At 42.1% G+C, this 25,152-nt stretch overlaps 1 protein-coding gene across 1 annotated transcript in view; it reads left to right on the top strand.

Annotated features, from left to right (window-relative positions):
- The window catches only part of LOC124397120 (deleted in malignant brain tumors 1 protein-like), a 224,632-nt gene extending 199,933 nt beyond the window's left edge, over positions 1-24,699 (top strand). Inside the window, exons 28-43 of the mRNA XM_046866619.1 lie at positions 2,627-2,941; positions 6,222-6,536; positions 6,616-6,894; positions 7,104-7,418; positions 7,508-7,786; positions 10,140-10,454; positions 11,509-11,787; positions 11,889-12,203; positions 12,286-12,564; positions 12,669-12,983; positions 13,152-13,430; positions 13,535-13,849; positions 13,931-14,200; positions 22,727-23,050; positions 23,149-23,280; positions 24,393-24,699. Of these exons, the coding sequence (XP_046722575.1) occupies positions 2,627-2,941; positions 6,222-6,536; positions 6,616-6,894; positions 7,104-7,418; positions 7,508-7,786; positions 10,140-10,454; positions 11,509-11,787; positions 11,889-12,203; positions 12,286-12,564; positions 12,669-12,983; positions 13,152-13,430; positions 13,535-13,849; positions 13,931-14,200; positions 22,727-23,050; positions 23,149-23,280; positions 24,393-24,604 (4,538 nt within the window). The 3' untranslated portion in view covers positions 24,605-24,699. The remainder of the gene's footprint in view (positions 1-2,626; positions 2,942-6,221; positions 6,537-6,615; positions 6,895-7,103; positions 7,419-7,507; positions 7,787-10,139; positions 10,455-11,508; positions 11,788-11,888; positions 12,204-12,285; positions 12,565-12,668; positions 12,984-13,151; positions 13,431-13,534; positions 13,850-13,930; positions 14,201-22,726; positions 23,051-23,148; positions 23,281-24,392) is intronic.
- The last annotated feature ends 453 nt before the right edge of the window (positions 24,700-25,152 follow it).

The following is a 25,152-nucleotide window of genomic DNA, read 5'->3' as shown; positions in this document are numbered from 1 at the left end:
CATGACATGAACAGCTGCCACGGTGCAGCGTACGACCTCCTTGTGGAGGGAGCTCTGGAATGGAGAAGGGTCTTCACTACCTCGGTAGAGAGACCAGCTGCTACGAACTGTGCCGCCACAGCTTTCACAACTCTGGGCGGGGGTGAACTAGGGCTCTGCCCGCCTGTGAGAGAAGATCCCCCCTGGGAGGAATTTCCCATCGAGTAGGGATACCAGGTCCGCAAACTATGGCTTGCCCGGCCATCGAGGTGCTCCCAGGAGGAGACGGACTCCATCCCGGGGAACTCTCCCCAGAACTCCTGAGAGCAGCGCGATTGGGGGAAAGGCGTACGGGCATAGCCTCAGCCACAACTGTCCAATGGCATCCAGTCCCCAGACGGGACAGTGCAAAGTCTCCCGGGTCGCAAAATGATCCACCCGGTCTCTGTAGAACCTCCACCATACCTGCTCCACTGCCTCAGGGTGAAGTCGGCAATCCCCCAGGCATAGGCCTTTGTCTCGACAGGGCGTCTGTTCTGACATTTAACCGTTTTGGGATGTAAATGGCTCTCAATGAGAGGAGTTTGCCCTGGGACCACAAGAGGACCCTAAGCAACGGCTTAGTAGGGAACACTCGGGTGTTTAGCGATGATGCTATGCTAGGGGAGAGCTAGCTAGCTAGCTAGCATCTCTTCCACATGCGGCATCGCCCTGTAGCCGCACTACTTAGCCCCAACCACATTCGCGTAAAACGAAGAGTGTTGAGAAAAGTGCGTGCGGCATACGGCGTCTCCCAGGACCTGGACACTTCAGCGTGCAGGTTGGGGAACAACAAAAGGCCTCGGCGCTGAGGTAGTGACACAGGATGCAGGAAACGCTCATCCATCTTACTGGGTGCACACTGCATCTGCCTTTCCACCGGCCAAGCTAGATCCAGCTTGGATAAAGCACGTGTCATGACCTCGAGTAGCTCCTTATACAACACAGGCTGTGAGGAGTCCACTGGCTCGCTAGCATCCATCATCTCATCCTCCTCGGAGGGAGAGACATGTAATACTGCACTGCTTGTGCTGGGAGAAGAAGCAGTCTTAGGGCCTGCTTCCCTCGAGAGAGCAGGTGCTCGATTCAGCAGGAGAGGCTGGAGAGGACTCATCCAACTCCAAACCTGCTGCTAAATCGGCCTGCGAGCCCCACCAGCGCCGGTGCCGCTTTGCCTTGGCAAGAGCGGGCCTGGAGCCGTAAGGGAGAGCGCTCGTCTGCAATGTGAGCAATCATCTCCCTCGAGAGCCGATTGAGTATGCTTCACTCCCAAGCAAACAACGCACCGATTGTGCGTATCTTTTCCCGTAATGAAACGGGGACACGGATGAACACACTTTCGGTATATCTGCTTGCTAGCCATCACTCGGTCAGAAAACACAGCTAAACAGCGCTTACCTGAAGAATAGAATATAGAATAGAATAGCCTTTATTTGTCACATATACATTACAGCACAGTGAAATTTGTTCTTCGCATATCCCAGCTTGCATAGAAGCTGGGGTCAGAGCGCAGGGTCGGCCATGATACGGCGCCCCTGGAGCATAGAGGGTTAAGGGCCTTGCTCAAGGGCCCAAGAGTGGAAGCTTGGCGATACCGGGGCTTGAACCCCCGACCTTCCGATCGGTAACCCAGCGCCTTAACCGCTGCAGCTACCACTCCCCCGAACGAGCAGAAGCTAGTGTTGCTACCATCGTGCAGCCATTTGTAGCTTCCTGGTTTACGCGACGTCTCCCACCGATGACGTCACGACTTGCCTATTGGTCAGATTTCACACGTGGGTTAGGGCCGAACAATGCAGGGGCATTCCCAAAGCGTTGCGACACAGCTCGAGTTCCCGAATGGGGAAAGAAAACACACTATGACAACACAAGAGTGGCTTTAGGGACAACTCTAAATTTCCTAGAGAAAATCCCCAAATCCAGGGATGCAAAGCTTGTTGCATCATACCCAAAAAGACTCAAGGCTGTAATTGCTGCCATGTTGCGTGATATAGCTCTATGTTGTTTTGATGTAGCACCAGGGTTCCGGAGAAACCTTTTTTCATTCACTGTGTACTACATCAGGTATTAGTTGAAATGACAATAAAAGCTACTTAACTTGAATTGAAGTGTTTTAAATAAGTATTGAGTAAAGTGTTTGAATACATATGTCTTCATTTTGTGCTGTCTTTGGTAGTAAGAATTGTCATGTTAATGATATTCTGTGAGAAATGTGTCATTTGTGATTAAGTATGGTGTTGTCTGATGGTCTGTGTTTATTGTGTTGTCTGTATTTTGTTGTGTAGTTTCATATCCTGTTTAAAGTTTTATAGTTTTATAGTATAAATATTAATATTTATTTGTTTCTCCTTGGAAGTTAATACTTTTATTCCAGTAAATTAAATTTATTTACATGTTTTTGTAGCTGTATCATTTTCAATCTTTTTATCACTGAGGTAAATGTTTTCTAATGCTTTTGTAGGATTTAGATGGTTGTACTGGTTGTGATTATTAATACTTGATGGGAAATGTATATTGTACAATAAAAAAAACACAGTAGGATATAGATGTAATGATGAAATTATTTATAAAGAATGAATATTAACATGCATTTTGCTGTTTGTATTAGATGGCGCTAACATACGACTCGCTGGTGGCAGTAACTCCTGCTCTGGTAGAGTGGAAATCTATTATAATAACCAGTGGGGAACAGTGTGTGATGATAGCTGGGATCTGAATGATGCACATGTGGTGTGTAGACAACTTGGATGTGGTAAAGGTGTCAGTGATCATCAAAGTGCCCACTTTGGTCAGGGAAGTGACCCAATATGGCTGGACGATGTTCAGTGTTCTGGAAATGAAAGCACCATCACAGAGTGCTCACATGCTGGATTTGGAAAACACAACTGTGGCCATGGTGAAGATGCTGGTGTTACTTGCTCAGGTACAGAAATCTCTTATAAATTTACATTTACATTTGTGGCATTTAGCAGACGCCCTTATACAGAGCGACGTACAAAAGTTCAAAAGAGCAAAAGTGCTCTTATATAATGTCTTTGTAATGAATGTGCTTATAATTATATGCCACTTTTAACTTTTGTTAGTTAATAAAAATATATATTGCCAACGAATTAATTTTAATAAATTAATTTAAGTGGGTGCAGTATCTGACCTGGGACCATCGTCAACAGTATTTGAGCCAGACCCTCTCAGAATGTGCCAGAGAGGAATGTACAAACATAGCAGCAGAGACAGACTCAGACAGGTTAAAGCGGAAAAGTATTCTAATACAAAGTCCAAAATACAAAAAATAAAAAATAAACATGGTTTAAACAAGCAGTTTAAAGACCATATATACAAGAAGCAATAATTCACAATAAAAAAAATTACATGTAGCAATGATTTGCTTAACGAATGAGAGAATCAAGGGAATAATGGGGACATGTGCTGGAGTAGAACAAAGTCCTGACAGGACCCCAAAATCCTAAAATGTAAATCTTCAGAACAACAGCTGCAAATTACACAATAAACTGAAGCTTTTATGTTTGATTTGCTGTCCAGGTGTGCTTAGTAATAAGTAATTATATCTTATAACAATAGCGATAACAAATGGTAATATATAATGAAGTATATATGGTTTTGAATCATATCAAGACGTGCATTGAAAATGTCACTACCGTCAAACACATAAAATGCTTTCCTAATCAGAAGCCGTGTATGAAGTCCATCTCTTTTTGAAAACAGCAAGAGATGCTGCTTTTAAATCTGGCAGCGCAGAGGACTACAACAGAGCCAGGGCCAACCTGAAAAGAGGCATCAGGAGAGCCAAGCTCACATTCAAACTTAACATAGAAGAGACCTTCCACAACTCTGACCCCAGACGCATGTGTAAAGGCATCCAGACCAACATCTCGATCTCAATCAACCAGCAGTGCCTTCCTACCGGACGAACTCAATCACTTTTTTGCTCATTCCGATCATGGCATAAGACATTTTAAGTGCTTTGATAAACTGGTCCTGAATCACCTCACTGTGGGTATACCACCTACACTGGACCCACATCAGTTTCTCACACCAGTCGCCCAAACAGGTCGACAGAGGATGCAGTTTTCACAGCTCTTTATCCACCTGGATAAAAGCAACACCTACATCAGAATGCTTTTCATTGACTTTATCTCTGCGTTCCATACAGTCCTCCCCACTGTACTGATCACTAAGCTCAGTGACCTGGGTATCTGCACCTCCACTTGCAGATGGATTCTGGACTTTCTCACCAACAAACCTTGATCTGTTAGGTTGGGCAACAAGGTATCCTCAACCCTTATTCTGAACACTGGCATCCCACAGGGCTGTGTTCTGAGCCAACTGCTCTACTCCCTGTTCACCTACGACTATCCCCTGTATAACTCCAACATCTTCATCAAGTATGCAGATGACACCACCATGGTTGGCCAGATCAGCAACAATGACGAATCGGTCTACAGGGAAGAGATCCGAAGCCTGAAAGCTTAGTGTGCCACCAACAACCTGACCCTAAACGCCTCGAAAACTAAAGAACTCATCATGGACTTTTGGAAATCCAACAGCAGGAGATTTCCCAGTCAACATCAATGGAACTGATGTAGAGCAGGTCTACAGCTTTAAGTTCTTGGGAGTTCACATCTCTGAGGATTTGTCCTGGCACCAGAGCACTTCAGCTCTGGTTAGGAATGCACAACAATGCCTGTACTTCTTGACGAGTCTCAAGAAAGCTCATCTGTCCCCAGGGATTTTAACGAGTTTCTACCGCTGCATCATCGAGAGCACTAACTCCATCACTGTATGGAACGGAGGCTCCACTGTGTGTGAATGCATGTGTCAACTGTGTGTGAATGCAAAACTCTTGATTGCAGTTGTTGCTGCTAAGGGTGTCCCAACCAGTTATTAGGTTTAGGGGGCAAACAATTTTTCACACAGAGCCATGTACTTTTGGATTTTGTTTTCCCTCAATAATAGAAACCTTCATTTAAAAACTGCATGTTGTGTTCACTTGTGTTATCTTTTACTAATATTTACGTAGCTGTAGTATTATATTGATGTTATTAAGGGGTGTATTGATTCATGTAGGTAACCACTCAAGGTCTAGGTTTAAATGCATGGCACAACACTTGGTTTAATAGTTTATATGTACATCTCAATTTTTATTGAGGATGAGTTTAACAGACATTCTTTAAATGAAGCTGCATGTATCAGGCATAAACATTTTATAACTTGCAACCTTGAAAAACAAATCTGCAAAATTTACATAAGATCCATATTACATGTTTTCCTTGTGAATATGTTGTGCATGTGTGCTTTTTCCATTGAGACTCCTTGAATATAAGTTATATATTAAACTGGTTATTTACTAATCAAAACAAATTAAATATTGTTAAGCATACACAGTAACAAATAGAATAGTATGCCGTGGCCTTTACTAATTTACTTTGAATACAATATACCAATCAGGCATAACATTATGACATTATGAGCAGTGAAGTGAATAGCACTGATTATCTCTTCATCATAGCACCTGTTAGTCTTCTTCTTTCGGCTGCTCCCATTAGGGGTCGCCACAGCGGATCATCCGTCTCCATACCACCCTGTCCTCTACATCTGCCTCTTTCACACCACATCATAGCACCTGTTAGTATTTGGGATAAATTAGGCAGTAAGTTAACATTTTCTCCTCAAAATTTGTGTTAGAAGCAGAAAAAATGGGCAAGTGTTGGAGTTGAAAGAATTTTAGTGAGTTTGAGAAGGGCCAAATTGTGATGGCTAGATGAGTGGGTCAAAGTTTGCGTCTGTAGTGCTTATCTATCAAAAGTGCTTGATGGAGGGAACAGTGGTAAACTGGCGACAGGGTCAATTTACATTGATTGTATATTAATGATTGTAGAAAAACTATATGAATGATTGTAGTATAAGCCAAGGTTTATTGATGCATGTGGGGAGCGAAGTCTGGCCTGTGTGATCCAATCCAACTGACAAGCTCCTGTAGCTCAAATTGCTGAAGAAGTGAATGTGGTTAAAGCTTAACAGGTCAGGACTCTATTGGCAGCAAAAAGCGGACAAACACAATATTAGGAAGGTGGCCATAAGGTTAAGCCTGATTGGTGTAATTTCTTTATGGCTCATGAGCAAACTAAAAGACAGAAAAATCAGCTATTAATTAAATCCTTTTGCTTTTTAATTTATTAACTCAGGATCTAATCAGATCAGGCTGGTGAATGGTTCAAGTAACTGCTGTGGTCGTGTGGAGATCCAAAACAATGGCCGTTGGGGAACAGTGTGTGATCATTCCTGGGACTTAAAGGATGCAGAGGTGGTGTGTAGCCACCTTGGATGTGCAAATGCCGTCAGCGCCCCTCAAAAAGCTCGTTTTGGTCAGGGAACTGAACCGACCTGGCTGGATGATGTTCAGTGTACTGGAAAGGAATCTGTACTAGATCAGTGCTCACACAAAGGATTTGGAGTAGAGAACTGTGGACACAATGAAGATGCTGGAGTCGTGTGCTTAGGTAAGCATTTTATTATTTTAATTTCAATATTCTATTTAACTATATTTATCAATTATTAAATATATTTCTGTTTAATTAGACATGCAGACTCCCACATTGACCCTGATCACCTCAAACTCTGTGGTATCAATTGGAGAAGTCCTTCAGTTCAGATGTTCCACACCCAGCTCAACATGCATCTCTGTAGACTTCAGTTTATATAAAAATGGGACATCAATAAAGAAGCAAACTGCAGAGTCTACAACAACATTTACTCTGACTGTAGAAGCCTCACATCAGGGCGAGTACACCTGTGATTACACATACAGGGAAAGTAACTCCACTTCATCCAGGAGCAGCTCCATTAGCATTACTGTGGGTAAGTGCAGATAGAATGTTACTAACCAGTATTAATCAATAAATATTATTAATTATTAATTAATTATTATTATGTCCAATAATTGGAACAAATATTTTTTTTTATTTAAAGTTTAAAGTTCAAACTCAGCTGCTATTGTTTGTATTGAAATATAACTATTGAACCAAAAAGTCAGTTTGTAATAGAAATTCTTTTATATAATAAATAAGTCCATAATCAGATCAGGCTGGTGAATGGTTCGAGGAGCTGCTGTGGTCGAGTGGAGATCCAGCACAAAGCCCAGTGGGGAACAGTGTGTGATCATTACTGGGACTTAAAGGATGCAGAGGTGGTGTGTAGGCAGCTTGGATGTGGTAAAGCCGTCAGCGCTCCTTGTAATGCTCGCTTTGGTCAGGGAACAGAACCAACCTGGCTGGATGATGTTCAGTGTACTGGATCTGAGAGCTACTTAGATCAGTGCTCACACAGAGGATTTGGAGTAGAGAACTGTGGACACAATGAAGATGCTGGAGTCGTGTGCTCAAGTAAGTTATTATTATTGGGGTTTTTTATTACAATAACCTGTTTAAGCATGTATAGATACTACATTCTTACATATTTTCTGTTTGATTAGACATACAGATTCCTACAATGACTCAGATCTCCCCAAACTCTGTGGTATCAGTTGGAGAAGTCCTTCAGTTCAGATGTTCCATACCCAGCCCAACATGCATCTCTGTAGACTTCAGTTTATATAAAAATGGGACATCAATAAAGAAGCAAACTGCAGAGTCTACAACAACATTTACTCTGAATGTAGAAGCCTCACATCAGGGCGAGTACACCTGTGATTACACATACAGGGAAAGTAACTCCACTTCATCCAGGAGCAACTCTATTAACATTACTGTGGGTAAGTGCAGAGATGTTTAACTGACTAGTATTAATCATTAATTATCATTAATCATTAAATAATCACTAATTAATTATCGTCAGCTGGCGGGAGCAGGACTGGAAAATCCGTCCTGTGCAGGTCTCTTGTCAACAATATTAAATTCCAATTAAATGTTCCATGAACATTATACGTGGGTTTAAACTGTTCTATCATGGTGTGGATGGAAAGCAGTGGCGTGCGGTGCATCTGGTACCTGGGCCTTCAGTGGGGACTTACCCAACTTAATCCACCTCTTAATACCACCACTACCAAGTCGCAGTTATAGAAACCATCAATAATGTACAAAAACGCAATATAACAACACGTGGCATTACATAGAGAGAGACATTTCACATATAGAGGTGAAATCCATTTTACTAAAGCAAGAAACCCAGTTAAGACTCCAAACCTCTACACTACAATCGCAACTGTGCACCTACAACATCTGAACATCTAAAACATAAAGATTTTAATAAAATACAACCTACTCACCAGAGATGGTTGAACGATCTCCTCACGATGTCTAGCTTTTCTCGAAAATGGATTTTTAAGTATGTCTTAGACCAAAAGCATTTATTTTCCTCCTTAGGCATAAAAAAGTCTAACTCAGATGTATTAATGTGTGCAGAGCTACACACGTGTTTTAACAGTTAAACTTGGCTGTAACAGTTTCTCTCTGACCAACCAATCAGAGGATGGAAAAATGCTGATGCTATTCTGGGCCAGCGAGCTGCCCTGTGAGGAGAATATGAAATTTGATTGGTTAAAGAAACAGCTATTTCTTAAAGAGACTATGGTAAAAAGGCCAGCAGTACTGACTTTGAAGGCCCTGGGCAAAATAGATTGACATGGCAGCACATAGAAGCTGAAATCTGATTTGACAAAAAAATCTAACATCCACATAAACGTACTGGAAGCAGTGCAGCCAAGAGAAACTCTACGAAATTAAGAGAATAAACTGTCAGGAATAAATTAATACAATTTCAGAAAACAAATGTTAGAATTTAGGTTGTAAATGTAGGTCAGTGGTTCTGATAGTGTTTCGGCCAGCGGAGAAGGCTTTTCTGGCCCTGACCGCCCACCAATGACGGAAAGAGAAATGGTGTAGTGGTGATACTGAAGGAAGAGTACAGTAAGAGTGTAGTGGAGGTGAAGAGAGTTTCTGATAGATTTATGAACGTGAAGCTGGAAATTGAAGGGCTGATAATAAATGTCATCAGTGCCTATGCTCCACAAGTTGGTTGTGAGATGGAGGAGAAGGAAAAATTCTAGAGTAAATTAGATGACGTGGTAGAAGGTGTACCTAGGATTGAATGAATGGTGAATGGGGTGGATTTCAGTGGGCATGTAGGTGAAGGGAACAGAGGTGATGAGGAGGTGATGGGTAGGTGTGGCTTTAAGGAGAGGAGTGTGGAAGGGTAGATGGTGGTAGATTTTGTTGAAATAAGGATGGAAATAGCAGTGGTGAACACGTATTTTAAGAAGAAGGAGGAGCATAGGGTGATATATAAGAGTGGAGGAAGGTGCACACAGGTGGACTATGTTCTATGTAGGAGATACAACCTGAAGGAGATTGGAGACTATAAGGTGGTGGCAGGGGACAGTGTAGCTAGACAGCATCGGATGGTGGTCTGTAAGATGGTTTTGGAGGTGAAAAAGAAGAGGAGGAGTGTGAGGACTGAAAGAAGAATAAGATGGTGGAAACTGAAGGAGGAAGACTGTAGTGTGAGGTTCAGGAAAGAGGTCAGATAGGAGCTCGGTGATGGTGAAGAGGTGCTGGATGATTGGGCAACTACTGCAGAAGTGATAAGGGAGAATGCTAGAAAGGTATTTGGTGTGACATCTGAAAAGAAAAAGGAAGAAAAGAGGGTTTTGTCTGCAGGCAAGAGATGTGGAAATAACTGAAATAAAAAAAATATCAGCTACAAATGAAGTTTGCCAGTCTATTTCAGAACTGGTTTAGTCTACCCATTTCTTCTGCAACTCTGTCCATAAGTTTTATAAGACAGATGCCTTTACTCATTGCCTACTATCTCATTTAAGTCTGTATGTATGTCTGTGTGTATATCTTTAAATCATTTATTTTGTATATATGTAATACAAAATTATTAGCCATTGCAAGGAATGTGCTTATCAACAAGCTTTGTAGCTCAGTTAGAAAATAGGTTTTTTAATAAGTTATTAAATTGATATTAAACAAGCCTTGTATTCTTAAGTTTAAACTTTTCTGCACACCCATCTGATTTTTTTATCAGTCATTAATAAAATAAAAAAATATCATTTTTTTAACCAGTCACTAATAAAAACCTTATTTGTTTATATAATTAATCAGTCTATAATAAGGTCAAGCTGGTGAATGGTTCAACAAACTGTTGTGGTCGAGTGGAGATCCTGCACAAAGCCCAGTGGGGAACAGTGTGTGATGATGACTGGGACTTAAAGGATGCAGAGGTGGTGTGTAGGCAGCTTGGATGTGGTAAAGCCGTCAGCGCTCCTCATAATGCTCGCTTTGGTCAGGGAACTGAACCAACCTGGCTGGATGATGTTCAGTGTACTGGAACTGAGAGCTACTTAGATCAGTGCTCACACAGAGGATTTGGAGTAGAGAACTGTGGACACCATGAAGATGCTGGAGTCGTGTGCTCAAGTAAGTTATTATTATTTTTTTTTTTTCATTACAATGACCTGTTTAAGCATGTATAGGCATGGGCGTAAATCCCGGGACATGTCCCCCTCCCATCCGAGGGTTGTCCCCCCCAAAAAAAGATAATTTTAAAAAATTGCACTCTCTATTATATGTATTCTCTATTATATGAAAAAATATATATGTATGTATACCTAAATAATTGAAACAGTTGAGTTCCCCCTCCTCTTCCTCACAGAGGTTTGACCCACTGCCTGCTTTCCCAGTTCATCTCATCTTCTCTACACACACGAGTCAGCTGTGTGTCTGCGGCTCAATTAATGTTAAACTCCATTAACTAGTGTATTTTATTCACTTTAAATAAAGTGATTCTCTTTAATGTAGTTGATGCAGACTCATTCATAAATTAGTTGCGGCAAAAATGCTGATTAGCGATGTAATTTTCCATGAATCTGCTCTATTAGCGATTAAAATATGACGTATCTAGTGAACGTTAGCTTGTTTACAATAGCTTGTAGCATAGTGCACTGACACTAACACACCAAAGCCGTTTCCCATGCAGTGTTTTATTTGGGACGACGTGGTATAATGTTAACTTACATTAACGGCCACAATTAGCATATTGTTCATCTGTGCATTTGCTAAATGAGCACTGTGCTACATCCGAACTGACCCCACTGTATTTTTATAATCAATTTCTATTCTGTTCTTAAGTGTCTTAATTAATTTGTAAATAAAATGTTAAACCTTTATTTTAATTCCTTGTTTTTATTGTTGTGATTATTTTTTTTATGATAGTTTTACTTAATTTATGTAAAGCAGTTTGAAATACCATTGTAATTGACGCAGTCTCCATGCAACAATAATGATAGAAACAAAGTTTTTCACTGTGGGGACATATCTTTATACTGTAAGTACAATTTGACTGTATTATTTGTGTCCCCCTTCAAAAATTGCTCATGAGAAATTTTATATTTATTGTTCCACCCTACTGTTAAATGAAATTTACGCCCATGTGTATAGATACTACATTCTTACATATTTTCTGTTTGATTAGACATGCAGGCTCCTACATTGACTCGGATCTCCCCAAATGCTGTGGTATCAGTAGGAGAAGTCCTTCAGTTCAGATGTTCCACACCCAGCCCAACATGCATCTCTGTAGACTTCAGTTTATATAAAACTGGAACATTAATAAAGAAGCAAACTGCAGAGTCTACAACAACATTTACTCTGACTGTAGATGCCTCACATCAGGGCGAGTACACCTGTGATTACACATACAGGGAAAGTAACTCCACTTCATCCAGGAACAGCTCCATTAACATTACTGTGGGTAAGTATAATTATTAAAAAAAATTTATAGATTATGAGAAGTACTGATTAACTGAATAATCAGTCATTAATAAAAATTTTCCCTTTTAAATATAATATCAGTCCATAATAAGATCCGGCTGGTGAATGGTTCGAGTACCTGTTGTGGTCGAGTGGAGATCCTGCACAAAGCCCAGTGGGGAACAGTGTGTGATGATCACTGGGACTTAAAGGATGCAGAGGTGGTGTGTAGGCAGCTTGGATGTGGTAAAGCCGTCAGTGCTCCTCATAATGCTCGCTTTGGTCAGGGAAGTGAACCAACCTGGCTGGATGATGTTCAGTGTAATGGAACTGAGAGCAACTTAGATCAGTGCTCACACAGAGGATTTGGAGTAGAGGACTGTGGACATGAAGAAGATGCTGGAGTCGTGTGCTCAAGTACATTTTTTTTTTTTTATTCCAATACCTTGTTTTAACATTTATATTTACTAATTTACTAAATAGTTTTCTTCATTATTAGACATGCAGGCTCCTTCATTGACTCGGATCTCTCCAAACTCTGTGGTATCAATTGGAGAAGTCCTTCAGTTCAGATGTTCCACACCCAGCCCAACATGCATCTCTGTAGACTTCAGTTTATATAAAACTGGAACATCAATAAAGAAGCAAACTGCAGAGTCTACAACAACATTTACTCTGACTGTAGAAGCCTCACATCAGGGCGAGTACACCTGTGATTACTCATACAGGGAAAGTAACTCCACTTCATCCAGGAGCAGCTCCATTAGCATTACTGTGGGTAAGTATAATTATTTAAAAAAAAATTATAGATTAGTATAAGTACTGATTAACTGAATAATCAGTCATTAATAAAAACGTTCTCTTTTAAATATAATAAATCAGTCCATAATAAGATCCGGCTGGTGAATGGTTCGAGTAACTGCTGTGGTCGAGTGGAGATCCTGCACAAAGCCCAGTGGGGAACAGTGTGTGATGATGACTGGGACTTAAAGGATGCAGAGGTAGTGTGTAGGCAGCTTGGATGTGGTAAAGCCGTCAGCGCTCCTCGTAATGCTCGCTTTGGTCAGGGAAGTGAACCAACCTGGCTGGATGATGTTCAGTGTACTGGAACTGAGAGCTACATAGATCAGTGCTCACACAGAGGATTTGGAGTAAAGAACTGTGGACATGAAGAAGATGCTGGAGTCGTGTGCTCAAGTAAGTTATTATTTAATTTATTCTTAAAACCCTATTAACGCATTTACATTAACATAATTATTAAATATTTATTCTGTTTGATTAGACATGCAGGTTCCTACATTGACTCAATATCTGTATAAAAGTAAATATATTTACAAATAATTTCATATATTTCCTTATTATTAGACATGCAGGCTCCTACATTGATTCAGATCTCCCCAAACGCTGTGGTCTCAGTTGGAGAAGTTCTTAAGTTCAAATGTTCCACACCCAGCCCAACATGCATCTCTGTAGACTTCAGTTTATATAAAACTGGAACATCAATAAAGAAGCAAACTGCAGAGTCTACAACAACATTTACTCTGACTGTAGAAGCCTCACATCAGGGCGAGTACACCTGTGATTACACATACAAGGAAACATCCTCCACTTCATCCAGGAGCAGCTCCATTAGCATTACTGTGGGTAAGTATAATTATTTTAAAAAAAATTATAGATTAGTGTAAGTACTGATTAACTGAATAATCAGTCATTAATAAAAACATTCTCTTTTAAATATAATAAATCAGTCCATAATAAGATCCGGCTGGTGAATGGTTCGAGTAACTGTTGTGGTCGAGTGGAGATCCAGCACAAAACCCAATGGGGAACAGTGTGTGATGATGACTGGGACTTAAAGGATGCAGAGGTGGTGTGTAGGCAGCTTGGATGTGGTAAAGCCGTCAGCGCTCCTCATAATGCTCGCTTTGGTCAGGGAAGTGAACCAACCTGGCTGGATGATGTTCAGTGTAATGGAACTGAGAGCTACATAGATCAGTGCTCACACAGAGGATTTGGAGTAGAGAACTGTGGACACCATGAAGATGCTGGAGTCGTGTGCTCAAGTAAGGTTTTTTTTTTTTATCTAATACCTTATTTAAATATTGATATTTACTAATTTACTAAATAGTTTTCTATTTGATTAGACATGCAGGCTCCTACATTGACTCGAATCTCTCCAAACTCTGTGGTATCAATTGGAGAAGAACTTCAGTTCAGATGTTCCACACCATGCATCTCTGTAGACTTCAGTTTATATAAAATTGGAACATCAATAAAGAATCAAACTGCAGAGTCTACAACAACATTTAGTCTGACTGTAGAAGCTTCACATCAGGGCGAGTACACCTGTGATTACACATACAGGGAAAGTAACTCCACTTCATCCAGGAGCAGCTCCATTAGCATTACTGTGGGTAAGTGCAGACAGGATGTTATACTAACTAGTTTTATGGCATTATGTCCTTTTATATGCTGTCCAAATAATTTGTACTGTCTATTTTTTACATGGTGTTTCGTTGCTAACCTTTAAGAAATGTTCTTACCCTTTTGTTTCTGTTTTCATGCATCTATGACACATGACACAAAGTATTATTTAAATGACTTTACTAACAAACTAACACAGAGACTAGTCCAGTAATCTGCTGTTACTATTATGGAAAGAGAAAAACACTCAACTAAATAGGAAAATAATCAATTATGGTAACATGGGATAAAGAAGGTTTATTATCCCCTAGGTTGCTCTTATAACAATTTCTAAATGATTTGTGAGAAGGGAAATTTAGTATCAGGATTGGTAATGGTAGCTCAGTGGTTAAGTTGCTGGGTTACTGATCAGAAGGTTGCTTTGGCCCTTGAGCAAGGCCCCAACTCTCTGTGCTCCAGAGGCACTGTATCATGGCTGACCATTGCTTCTGAGAAAGCTGGGATATGAGGAAAAAAGAATTTCACTGTGCTATAATGTATATCTGAGAACCTGTCTAGATTACCTATCTATCCCTAGTTCCCTGAGGGAACAAGACACTGCGTTGAAGCGCTTTGGGAACGCGCCCCGATTGTTCACGCTCTGAAATAATGTGTGTAATTAGTCAAAAAATGGACGCTGGCCGTCACTGGTGGGGTAACTGGGAGGTCAAGACCCTACTTCCTGGTCGTGACCTCCATATAAAACTCATATGGAGTGAGGCAGTGCCAGCTTCTGTAAGGGAGAAGGAAGTGCTGCAGGGACTCCAGAGGCATGGCATACAGACGCAGTGTCTCGTTCCCTCTGGAAACTAGGGTTACATATGTAACATTTCCTCTCAGGAACTCAAGTTGTGTCGAAATGCTTGAGAACGAGTGTTTTTGAGACAGCCACACTCTGGGTGAAGTGAGCTCTGAAACAGATGGGACCGGGAAGACCAGTGGACTCATAAGATGATTTGATGGCATCAACAATCCACCTGCTCAGAATCTGCTAATTAGCAGGGAGCCCTCTTTGGGAGGGATGTAGCAGACAAGCACCTGATCAGTCTTTCCTTGTCTGGGGCCTGGAATGGAGGAGGATAAAAGTGCCTGTAATCTTAAAGTTTGTGGGATGACCGAGGGCACCTTGGGTATGTAACCCGTATGGGAGTTCAAGAAGGCACTAGCAATACCTAGGGTAAACTCCAGGAAGGAGTGGTCTGCAAGGGGTCTGCAAGGGCCTTCAAGTCCTCTTCTCTCTTCATAGTGCAGATGTCCATCAAGAACATGGTCTTGATGGAAAGGTGCCTCCAAGATGCCTTGGCAAAAGGTTCAAAGGGGGGCTCAGACAGAGCCCCCAAAATGCCAGGCAGGTCCCACCCAGGCACTCTAGGTTGTAACCGGGGCCTAAGCCTCCAGGTGCCATGGAAGAAAACGCGTTACCATAAGGTCTCTGCCCAGAGATTGCCTGGTCAAGGGGCATGATAAGCCGAAATGGCAGACGCGTAGACTTTTAGGGTAGATGGAGCCAACCCCTTGGTGAACTGTCCCTGGAGGAAATCCAGCACTGATCCAACCGGTCAGCGGACTGGATCCAGCTGGTGGTGCTCACACCATGAGCAGAACAGATGCCACCTGGCAGCATACAACCTCCTCGTGAAGGGAGCTCTGGAGTGGACAACCTCAGTGGAGTGACCAGAACCTCAGAGCTGTGCCTCCTCGAGAGCCACAGCCACAGCCTCCACAGCTCCAGAAGGGGGTGAAATATGAGACCCCCAAGCTGGGAAAGAAGATCCTTCCTCAAAGGAATCTCACATGGAGGGTGCTCGAGGAGAGCTACCCGGTCCGACAACCATGGTTTGCTTAGCCACCTTGGAGCTACCAGGAGGAGACGGACTCTGTCCCGGTGAACTCATTCCAGAACTCCTGGAAGCAGCGCCCTTCTTTAAAGTTCCTGACAGCTGTAAGGATAACCACAAAGCAGGCAGGGGAAAGCTGCGCCCGCAAATTAGTCGAATACCATATGACACCGAGATAGGTGGTTCTCTGTAATGGAGTAGGCACACTCTTCCCGGCTGTCAGTCGAAGCCCCATCCACACATTTTGTGATGTCCAAACGGCAGAACCTGGTATTAGTAAGCTTCGGCCCTTAAAGCGAACCTCAGGAACTTCCTTTGTGAAAGTAGGATGGATACATGAAAGTACACACCCTTTAGATCTACCATGACATACCAGTCCTTGGATCTGATTTTAAGCACGACCTGCTTAAAGGGCAGCATCCTAAGTCTCACACGTAAGTGGTTCAGCTGATGAAGATCCAAAATAGGACACAACCCACAGTCCTTTCTGGAAACTATGAAGTACTGGCTATAGAACCCGGACTCTTGTTCTGATGGAGGGACAACCACAATAGCCTTTTTCTCAGGAGAGTGTTTACTTCTCGTTCTGTGACCAGAGCCTGTTGGGTTCCCACCAGAGTGGGAAAAACCTTGTCGAAACGGGGCGGACAAGACTTCGAAATTAATCAAGTAGCCTCCCTCTACAGTGGGCAGGACCCACAAAGACACGTCTGGCAGTGCTTTCCAGGCTGCCAGGAAGTCTCTTGGGGGTATCAGTCTCTTGAGACTGACCTCTGGTGTGCCTAGAGCCGGGGCAGTGCCCTGAAGTGACTCTAGGACAGGGGTGGCCAACCAGTCAGAGACCGAGAGCCACATTTTTGACTGTGTTACCGCAAAGAGCCACATCATACACATGGGCACACATGAACATCACCCATCCCTTCCTATTACACACACACACACACACACACACACCTCTGTTTAGATAGATTTATTGTAAATGTCACACACCAACATAATGACAGAAATTGACTCCTACAGTTTTAAGACCACAGGACAGTCATTTTCAACAATGAACACTGCGCTGTCTCACACACACAAACTCTGTTTAACCAAGTCCACAAACAAAAATATAATAATTTACAATAGCGTTTTTCTTTTACTATGCATGTTACTTAGTGGGACTTTTGGCATCCTTGCCTTGAACAATCCCCTTCAAATCTGCCTCGTATTCCATTGTTGCCACTCGAAGCAATTCTTTCACATGTGTGTCAGTCACAACAGATCGATGCTTTGATTTCAGGTGTTTCAGGGTATAAAACACAGACTTTGTGGGGTTTTTTCATGTGCGTATTCACTTCGCTTGAGTTCAATACGGTATTTTCGTCAAATGCGCATGCGCGTGAGATGAATATACCGCAGGGGGGGAATACATTTTTACAAGGGGCCACATGAGAAACCCGAATTGTGTCAGAGGGCCACACCAACGATAATATTTTAGGGATGCACCGAAATGAAAATTCAATTCAAAAGGCAATGAAATCCATAATTTTTTTTGTTATGCCTTTTGCCTTGGCACCATCACTGGAAAACTTTCCTGCCTTTTTAAAAATGTCCTCTACAGACGGAGTGCGCATGCTCGGATTGACTTTACTGTTCTGCGCCGCATTCTTCTCATATTTAGAAGGCAATCGGGATGTTTGTATTTCAGGTGATAAATTAAACCCGACTTGTAGAAACTCTTTGCAGATAAACCCCTCTCTTGAAATTTCAGCATTGCATGTTTTGCACATCGCTCTCCACACACCGCAGACATGTTGGCTCTTATCCATATAACCGTGTGCTGCTGCGCTTTTTTATTGCGTCATTACAATTGTGTTTCTGCCGTGTTGTTTCGGTGATTTAGGTATTTCCGAAAATTCTCGGTGCATCCCTGTAATTTATGATTGGCCTCATGCCAAGGTCTGATATACCGCAAAGTTTCCCAGTAGGGGCAAGCTCATTCAAGTCTTAAAAATACCATATTGAACTTAAGCAAAGCGAACACGCACATTATAAATCAAACACACAAAAATCGATATGAACGTAAGAGCCGCATGAAACCAGCCAAAGAGCCGCATGCGGCTCGCGAGCCGCGGGTTGGCCACCCCTGCTCTAGGAGTTCTCCTGGACCACTACGAGACCGGGTGGAGACAAAGGAGGATGCTCGCTGGAACCGGCTGTGCAAGGACTGAAGGGACCAGGTCCCTGAGGGGGCAGGGCGGGCATCGGATACTGTGGTGCAATGCGCCCCTTCACGGCCAGATCCCCAGAATGTCCTATCATGACTTTTTTGCCGTAGCCCTCTTATTGAAGATGACAGTCCTCAGATGTGTCACTTCACAGGGCTTTTTCCACGCAGGATCCCTGACAGGGTGAGTGCAAGAGGCAATGCTCCATTTCTGTACAGCCCCATGAGAGAGGTGTGGGAGGTGCTGCTGGACCACCTGTTTTCTTATCTCTGTTGGACATTTCCGAGAGAATGAGCCAAAGTTGCCTCTTTTTGTGCTGCAGAATGTGCAAAGAAACTGCACCGAAAGCGGACAGAATGTGCGCAGTCACTCTTGGGAACCAGCCTAGCTCCACCCCCAACTCTATAGCTCCTCCAGCCTAGCTTGCAAAGTGCACCCCCTCAGAGGAAGAGAGACAGAGCTAATGCTCTCATTGCAGGGGTTTCCGAGCCTGCGAGCGAGTGCTGGACCAAGCAGGTGAGGTTGGAGAAAGGGATACGCCCATCTCGAAACCCTCTGTAAGGTCAATTGCAAGCTTCAGGAACTGCCGTGCCGCTTCGCCTCAGCAAGAGCGGGGGTAGAACCACAAGGAGCACAAGCTGTCTCCTCGTGTGAGCAGAGTGCCGCTCTGGAGCGGAGCGATATTGACATGCAGCTGGCTCTCTCGATAACAGACCTAGTGTGCTCTGCTCACAGGAACGTATTTTTTATTTTATTTTTTTGACGCAGTTCGAGTTCCTGACAGTGAAATAAAGGCTATTCAATACTAAGGATGTGGGGAAAAACTTGGGAGACAGAAAGAACATTAACTTAGCTTTAATATTTATTTTAACCATTGGTTTTATTACACCTTCAAAACCGGATCAAAGCAGAGAGTAAAAACACAGAACCCCAGCAGGTACAATTGAAGAGTGAGGAATAACACACTCCTTCTTGGTGGTACTGTACTCGGACTACTTATTTGTGATCTTCTCACTGATGCAAAGCGTAGGACACTCTTCCTCTTTCACCAGCTAGGACAAAGCATCACTGTCTGACACATCAGTTTGTAGAAAAATGAAATTCAAGAGTAAGCCCCCGTTTAAACTCACCTGGCAGTATGCCTGCTCCATTTACTGGACCCAATGAATACAAGACAAATGCTTTTTACAAAAACTGAACATCACAAAAAAAATGTTGAGCAGAGGAAAGTACAAAAAAATTGAAAAGCAAACACTTGAAGCACACACTGGCGCAAGCTGCTCCAGCGAAGCACCATTGCTGCTTGCTGCACAGGCTGAGAAGCCCCTGATTTTAGGTTTAAGGAAGGAGTGCAAGAGCTTTGAATATTTCACAAAGCGCTTGTGAAGTTATAAAGGAAGATTTAGGAATAACACAAGATGGCGCCGGTGAGGTTGGCTGCCATCATGACTGCTCTGGCTACTGTTTCTCTTTTTTGTTTATTTTATACTTTTATTTAATTAGTTACAGTTCCATCTACACAAGATGGACATCATTAGATATGACAGAGACACTCATATCTACTGGTTTACAATGCACTTACCTTTCGCCGTTTTTAAACCCGGACCCATGCTGGCCAAGCGAAATCCTGAGGGAGAACAATGGACTTGACCCGTACCACGCTCCCTTACCTAGTATCCTGTTAGCCAGCATTCAGTGACTGGAGAACAAGCTTGATGACCTCAGGGCAAGGGTCAAGTTCCAGCGAGACATTCGGGACTGCAACCTTCTCTGCTTTACCGAGACATGGCTGAACCCAGCGGTACCAGACCACGCCATCCAGCCAGCTGAGTTTTTCTCGGTTTACTGCATGGACAGAACACTGGAGTCGGGGAAGTCAAGAGGAGGTGGAGTGTCTCTGATAGTGAACAACCACTGGTGCAACAGCGCGAGCATTGTTCCCCTTTCACGCTCCTGCACACCAAACCTGGAACTACTTACCATCAAATGTCGGCCCTTTTATCTACCTCGGGAATTCTGCTCTGTCATAGTCAGTGCCGTTTATATTTCACCTCAAGCGGACACAGACACTGCAGTATGGGATTTACATGAGACAATAACACTTTACCAAACACAGCATCGGGACGCTGCGCTCATTGTGGTGGGAGATTTTAACAATGCCAACCTCAAGCGCGCACTACCGAACTTTCATCAGCACATCACCTGCCCCACCAGGGGCGAAAGGACACTGGACCACTGTTACACACCATTCAAGAACAGCTACAAGACACAATCACGTCCACCAGTTGGGAAATCTGACAATGCAGCCATCTTCCCCATGCCTGTTTACAAACAAAGGCTGGACTGACCAATCGGTGGTCACTCTGCAGGGACAAAGAACAATCACGGACTGTAGAACACCATCTTCTAGAATGGTGAATGCGGACGCTTCTCTGGCAGACAAGCTAAACACCTTTTATGCTCGTTTCGAGGCTGCATCTTGGAGCATGGCGTGAGGAGGGCATTCAAGAGAGTGAATACCAGGAAGGCAGCTGGACCAGATGGCATCACAGTTCTGGTTCTAAAATCCTGCGCTGACCAGCTAGCACCGGTGTTCACTGAGATATTCAACCTCTCACTGGAACAGTCACCTCATGTTTCAAACAGTCCACCATTGTTCCTGTCCCAAAGAAACCCCAGCCCGCCTGCCTAAACAACTATCGCCCTGTAGCCTTGACCTCTGTAGTGATGAAGTGCTTTGAGAGGCTGGTCAGAGACTTCATCACTGCCTCACTACCAGACACACTGGACCCATTACAGTTTGCATACGATCAGAATCGTTCTACTGAGGACGCCATTGCTCATCTCCTCCAACTACGATGAGTCACCTGGACCACAGAAATAGGAATTATACAAAGATGCTGTTTGTTGACTACAGTTCAGCATTTAACACCATAATTCCCTCCACACTCACCTCTGAGTTGGAGGTCCTGAGACTCAGCCTGCCGCTGTGCCAATGGATCTCTAACTTCCTGACAGACAGACCACAAGCCGTACGGGTTGACAAACACACCTCATCCACCCTCACCCTCAGCACTGGAGCCCCCTGTTCTGAGCCCCCTGCTGTACTCACTGTACACATATGACTGTGTGGCCACTTCCAACTCCACAACCATTGTCAAGTTTGCTGAAGACACTGTTGTGGTGGGCCTGATCTCCAACAACAGCGGGACGGCCTACCGACAGGAGGATAAAAACCTGGCGAGATGGTGCCAGGAGAACAATCTTCTCCTGAACGTCAGCAAGACTAAGGAGTTGATCGTGGACTTCAGCACGAAGCAAGGGCAGTCATAACAACCGCTTAACATCAATGGGACTCCAAAAGATTGTGAAGGACCTCAGCCATCCCAACAATGGACTCTTTTCTGGAGTTGAGTTCAGGGAAATGCTTTCGCTCCCTGAAAGCGAACACAGAGAGAATGAGGAGGAGCTTCTTCCTGCAGGCCATTCGGAGTTTAAACCAGGAAACACACAGGATCTAAAAACTGGCTCACTCTCTCCATCATCACACTTTTTCTCTGCACATATCTCTCTTTTCGCACTACGACACTATAAACTCTGGACTCGCACAGCACAGTGCACTTTATATTTTTTACCACACCATACCGCACATGGACACTTTATACCACACCATACCGCACGCAGACACTTTAAGGACAATCACATAAACCACCTTAAATTGTTTACTGTTTTACTGTTTACTGCCATAAGCATATTTTGTATATACATCTTTTTTCTCACACATATCTCATATATCTTTATATATTCTAATATTTTATATAGTTTCTATACTTTATTTATCTGCCTTCTTTTTCTTTGTTTTATTTTTCTCCCCATCCTATTTCCTCATGCCGGACCATCGTAAAAAAGCATTTCACTGCATGTCGTACCCTGTATGTATGTGTATGTAACAAATGAAATTTGATTTGATTTGATTTGAATTTGGCAGAACATAAACTGAGTTTAGACTCTTAATTATTAAATCAGACTTTTATGTGCAGTAAAAAAAAATGACTACTAAATGACTTATCAAAAAAAACTGCAGCTTTCATTCTGTAAAGTTTGTTCTTGTATTTGTTTATGTTGCAGTATCCCATTTATCCCTCTTTATTTTAATTGAAAAAACTTGCCATGTAATTACAGAAATCAGATATTTAGTTTCTGAGTGTCAATCTCTATGTTTATACATTACATACATTAATGCTATGAAGTAATAACACTATAGACTCTAACCAAGAACGTTACATAAACATCAGCAATATATGATTTTGGAGTGATAAAGTGTGTGCCTTACACAGCCGTAAGCAACTTCATCAGATTTTCCACAAGTAGACTTTCAGGGTTTTTTGCTAGTAACAGACAACATTTGACCCTGTTTGTTGTTTTGTAGTGGACCTGCTGCAGCCCAATATCTCCTTCAGTGCTGTCGGTGGTTTATTCCACTGGGGGTCTGATGGACCAGATGTGACAAGGGGGTACAGCTTCTCTATCATCTGCTCCACTAAACCTCAGTATCCAGGAGGTTCTTTTCACTTGATGTTTAGTGGATACAATATCACCAGAACTCAGTCAGCTCATGAACACTCAGCCATCTTTCAGTTTCCTGAGGCAGATTTTGTCCATCAGGGAAACTACAGCTGTATTTATGAAGTTAGCGTGTCTTCACGTACCGTTACTTCCACTGCCACTGAGCTCCTGGTCATCACTGTGAGAGGTAGAGTAAAATATAACGCTCTGCCATTTTCTGTTCTGCAGTTTTACTTTGGAAAAGCTAAATAATATTAATGATGATGATGATGATTTCTCTCTCAGCATCTCCAACTCTGTACATTGTTGTTGGAGTGACAGCAGGACTGCTTCTCCTCTTAGTTCCAGTCATCATTTACTTTGTGAAGAAGCAGCAAACAAGAGAGGGTCAGCTAAATAACACAAATGCTATGCAGCGTGAGTTTCACTATATTAAAAAAATTACTGCCTTTGAAAATGTAAATAATATATTTTTGTTTTATACCACAAACACTTACAGTACTGCAGTACTCCACATAAATGTATTTTTTTAATATATGTGTATGTGTAGGAGGTCATGTTTGCTTAGTTTTTTTGGAGGAAGTATTAGCAACTTTAATTAGCGAAAGGTTAAGCTATATCTGCCGGTGAGTCTGCAAACAAACTACTTTAAGGTTCCTGAGTAACATGATTTGCAATTGTTTTTCCAACATTTAGGAGAGACATAAAGAGAGGCTGGTGAGAGAATACCTGGGAATAGCAGGGGGATACAAATGCAGGGCATACAGGAGTAAAATAACAAGTCTTTTAATGACAGGAAACAAACACAAACAATCCAGGCAGAGAAATATTTGTCTGATTAATTGAGCACAAGTGGTCAAAAGCCAGAAACAGAGTGAGGCAGAATAGACCTAAGCAGCAGAGTTTAAAAACAGAGTCTGAAAATCCAAGAGCCAAAAATAAAAGCAATTGGGTGCAGGAAGGTTACACAGTTATACACAGTCATCCAAACGATGTCAGCAACAGAAAGGAAAGCAGGAACAATGGCAAAATACATCTCTGGAGGAAGGTAGCCGAAGAGACAATCTGCTGCCATGCCGAAAGTGCTGGGCACAAGATGAACCCTGAAGCATGCGTCACAAACCCCAAAGAACATTAGAGTTGCAGACATTGCACAAGTTACCGTTAACAGATTAAACAAATACTCATGGGGGTTACGCTCTATGACCCCTCGTGAGTAGCAAAAAAAAGTTTTGACTCACCTTTTGATGGTTCATTTTTCAAGGGGAATTGTACTGTACTGTAAACTCAACAAGTTTTCATAAATGTTTTATTTACCACTTTGAATGAATATTATAATAATCAAGGTCAAGGTCACGAGGGTCGCGATTATCAAGGTTATACTGTATTTCATTTTGTAATTTAAAAATGATAAGTGTAGAACAATATAATCACTGTCTATCTTCCTGTAATTATTTGCATTATTTGTGTTGAAGTTTAATATATAGAACATTAACCTATAAATGTGTGTACATTTCGATTCCATCAAGTTGGAGGTGCTGACAGCATTTACGAGAGTCCCCAAGGAGAGAATGAGATGGACAAAGACGATGTTGAACAAAATGCAGAAACAGTTTTCCAGCAGGAGGAGAATTTTCAAAACTCAGATGATGACAACTATAAAGTTGATTCGGATGAACAAAGAAGTGATGTGGGCAATGACTATGTGGATACAGACATCTATGAGAATTGTGTATGGTAGAGTGCAGTATTCACAGTCCAGTAACAAATTACAGTTAAATTAGATCATAATTTTCCATTGTTAAGATATTATCATTGTAAATGATAGATTTACATGGAAATTTAAATCAGTGTATTCCTTCCTCAGGACTCATGCATTCATAAATATATATATAAGTTTTACTTTCTGAATGCTTTCCTACACATATATCTTATTATTATTTACAATTACAGTAGTTACAAAATACATCGTATTTATACAATTATAATCCTCAAAACAGCTATGCAATGTCTACTCATTTTTTTGCTAGCGCATTTTTTGCAGTCTTTAAGAATCTAGAAATTATTTTTACCTGTAGGATTTTCTTTATTACTTTTATATATTGTGAATTGTTTATTTAATCCATGTTTTCTTATCTTTCTGCTTAATTTAATCAGTCTTATGAACAGCAATTTACTTTGGAATGCTTTACAGCTTTAAAACAAGATTGCCCTGTGTAAATGTTTTTATTTTATTGATTTTGGCTTCATAGCTTCAATTATAGCATTGATATACATGCAAACCATATA

This window comes from Silurus meridionalis, chromosome 14, assembly GCF_014805685.1.
Source record: "Silurus meridionalis isolate SWU-2019-XX chromosome 14, ASM1480568v1, whole genome shotgun sequence".
NCBI classification, from domain to species: Eukaryota; Metazoa; Chordata; class Actinopteri; order Siluriformes; family Siluridae; genus Silurus; species Silurus meridionalis.
This window is presented reverse-complemented; position numbering and strand designations above follow the sequence as displayed.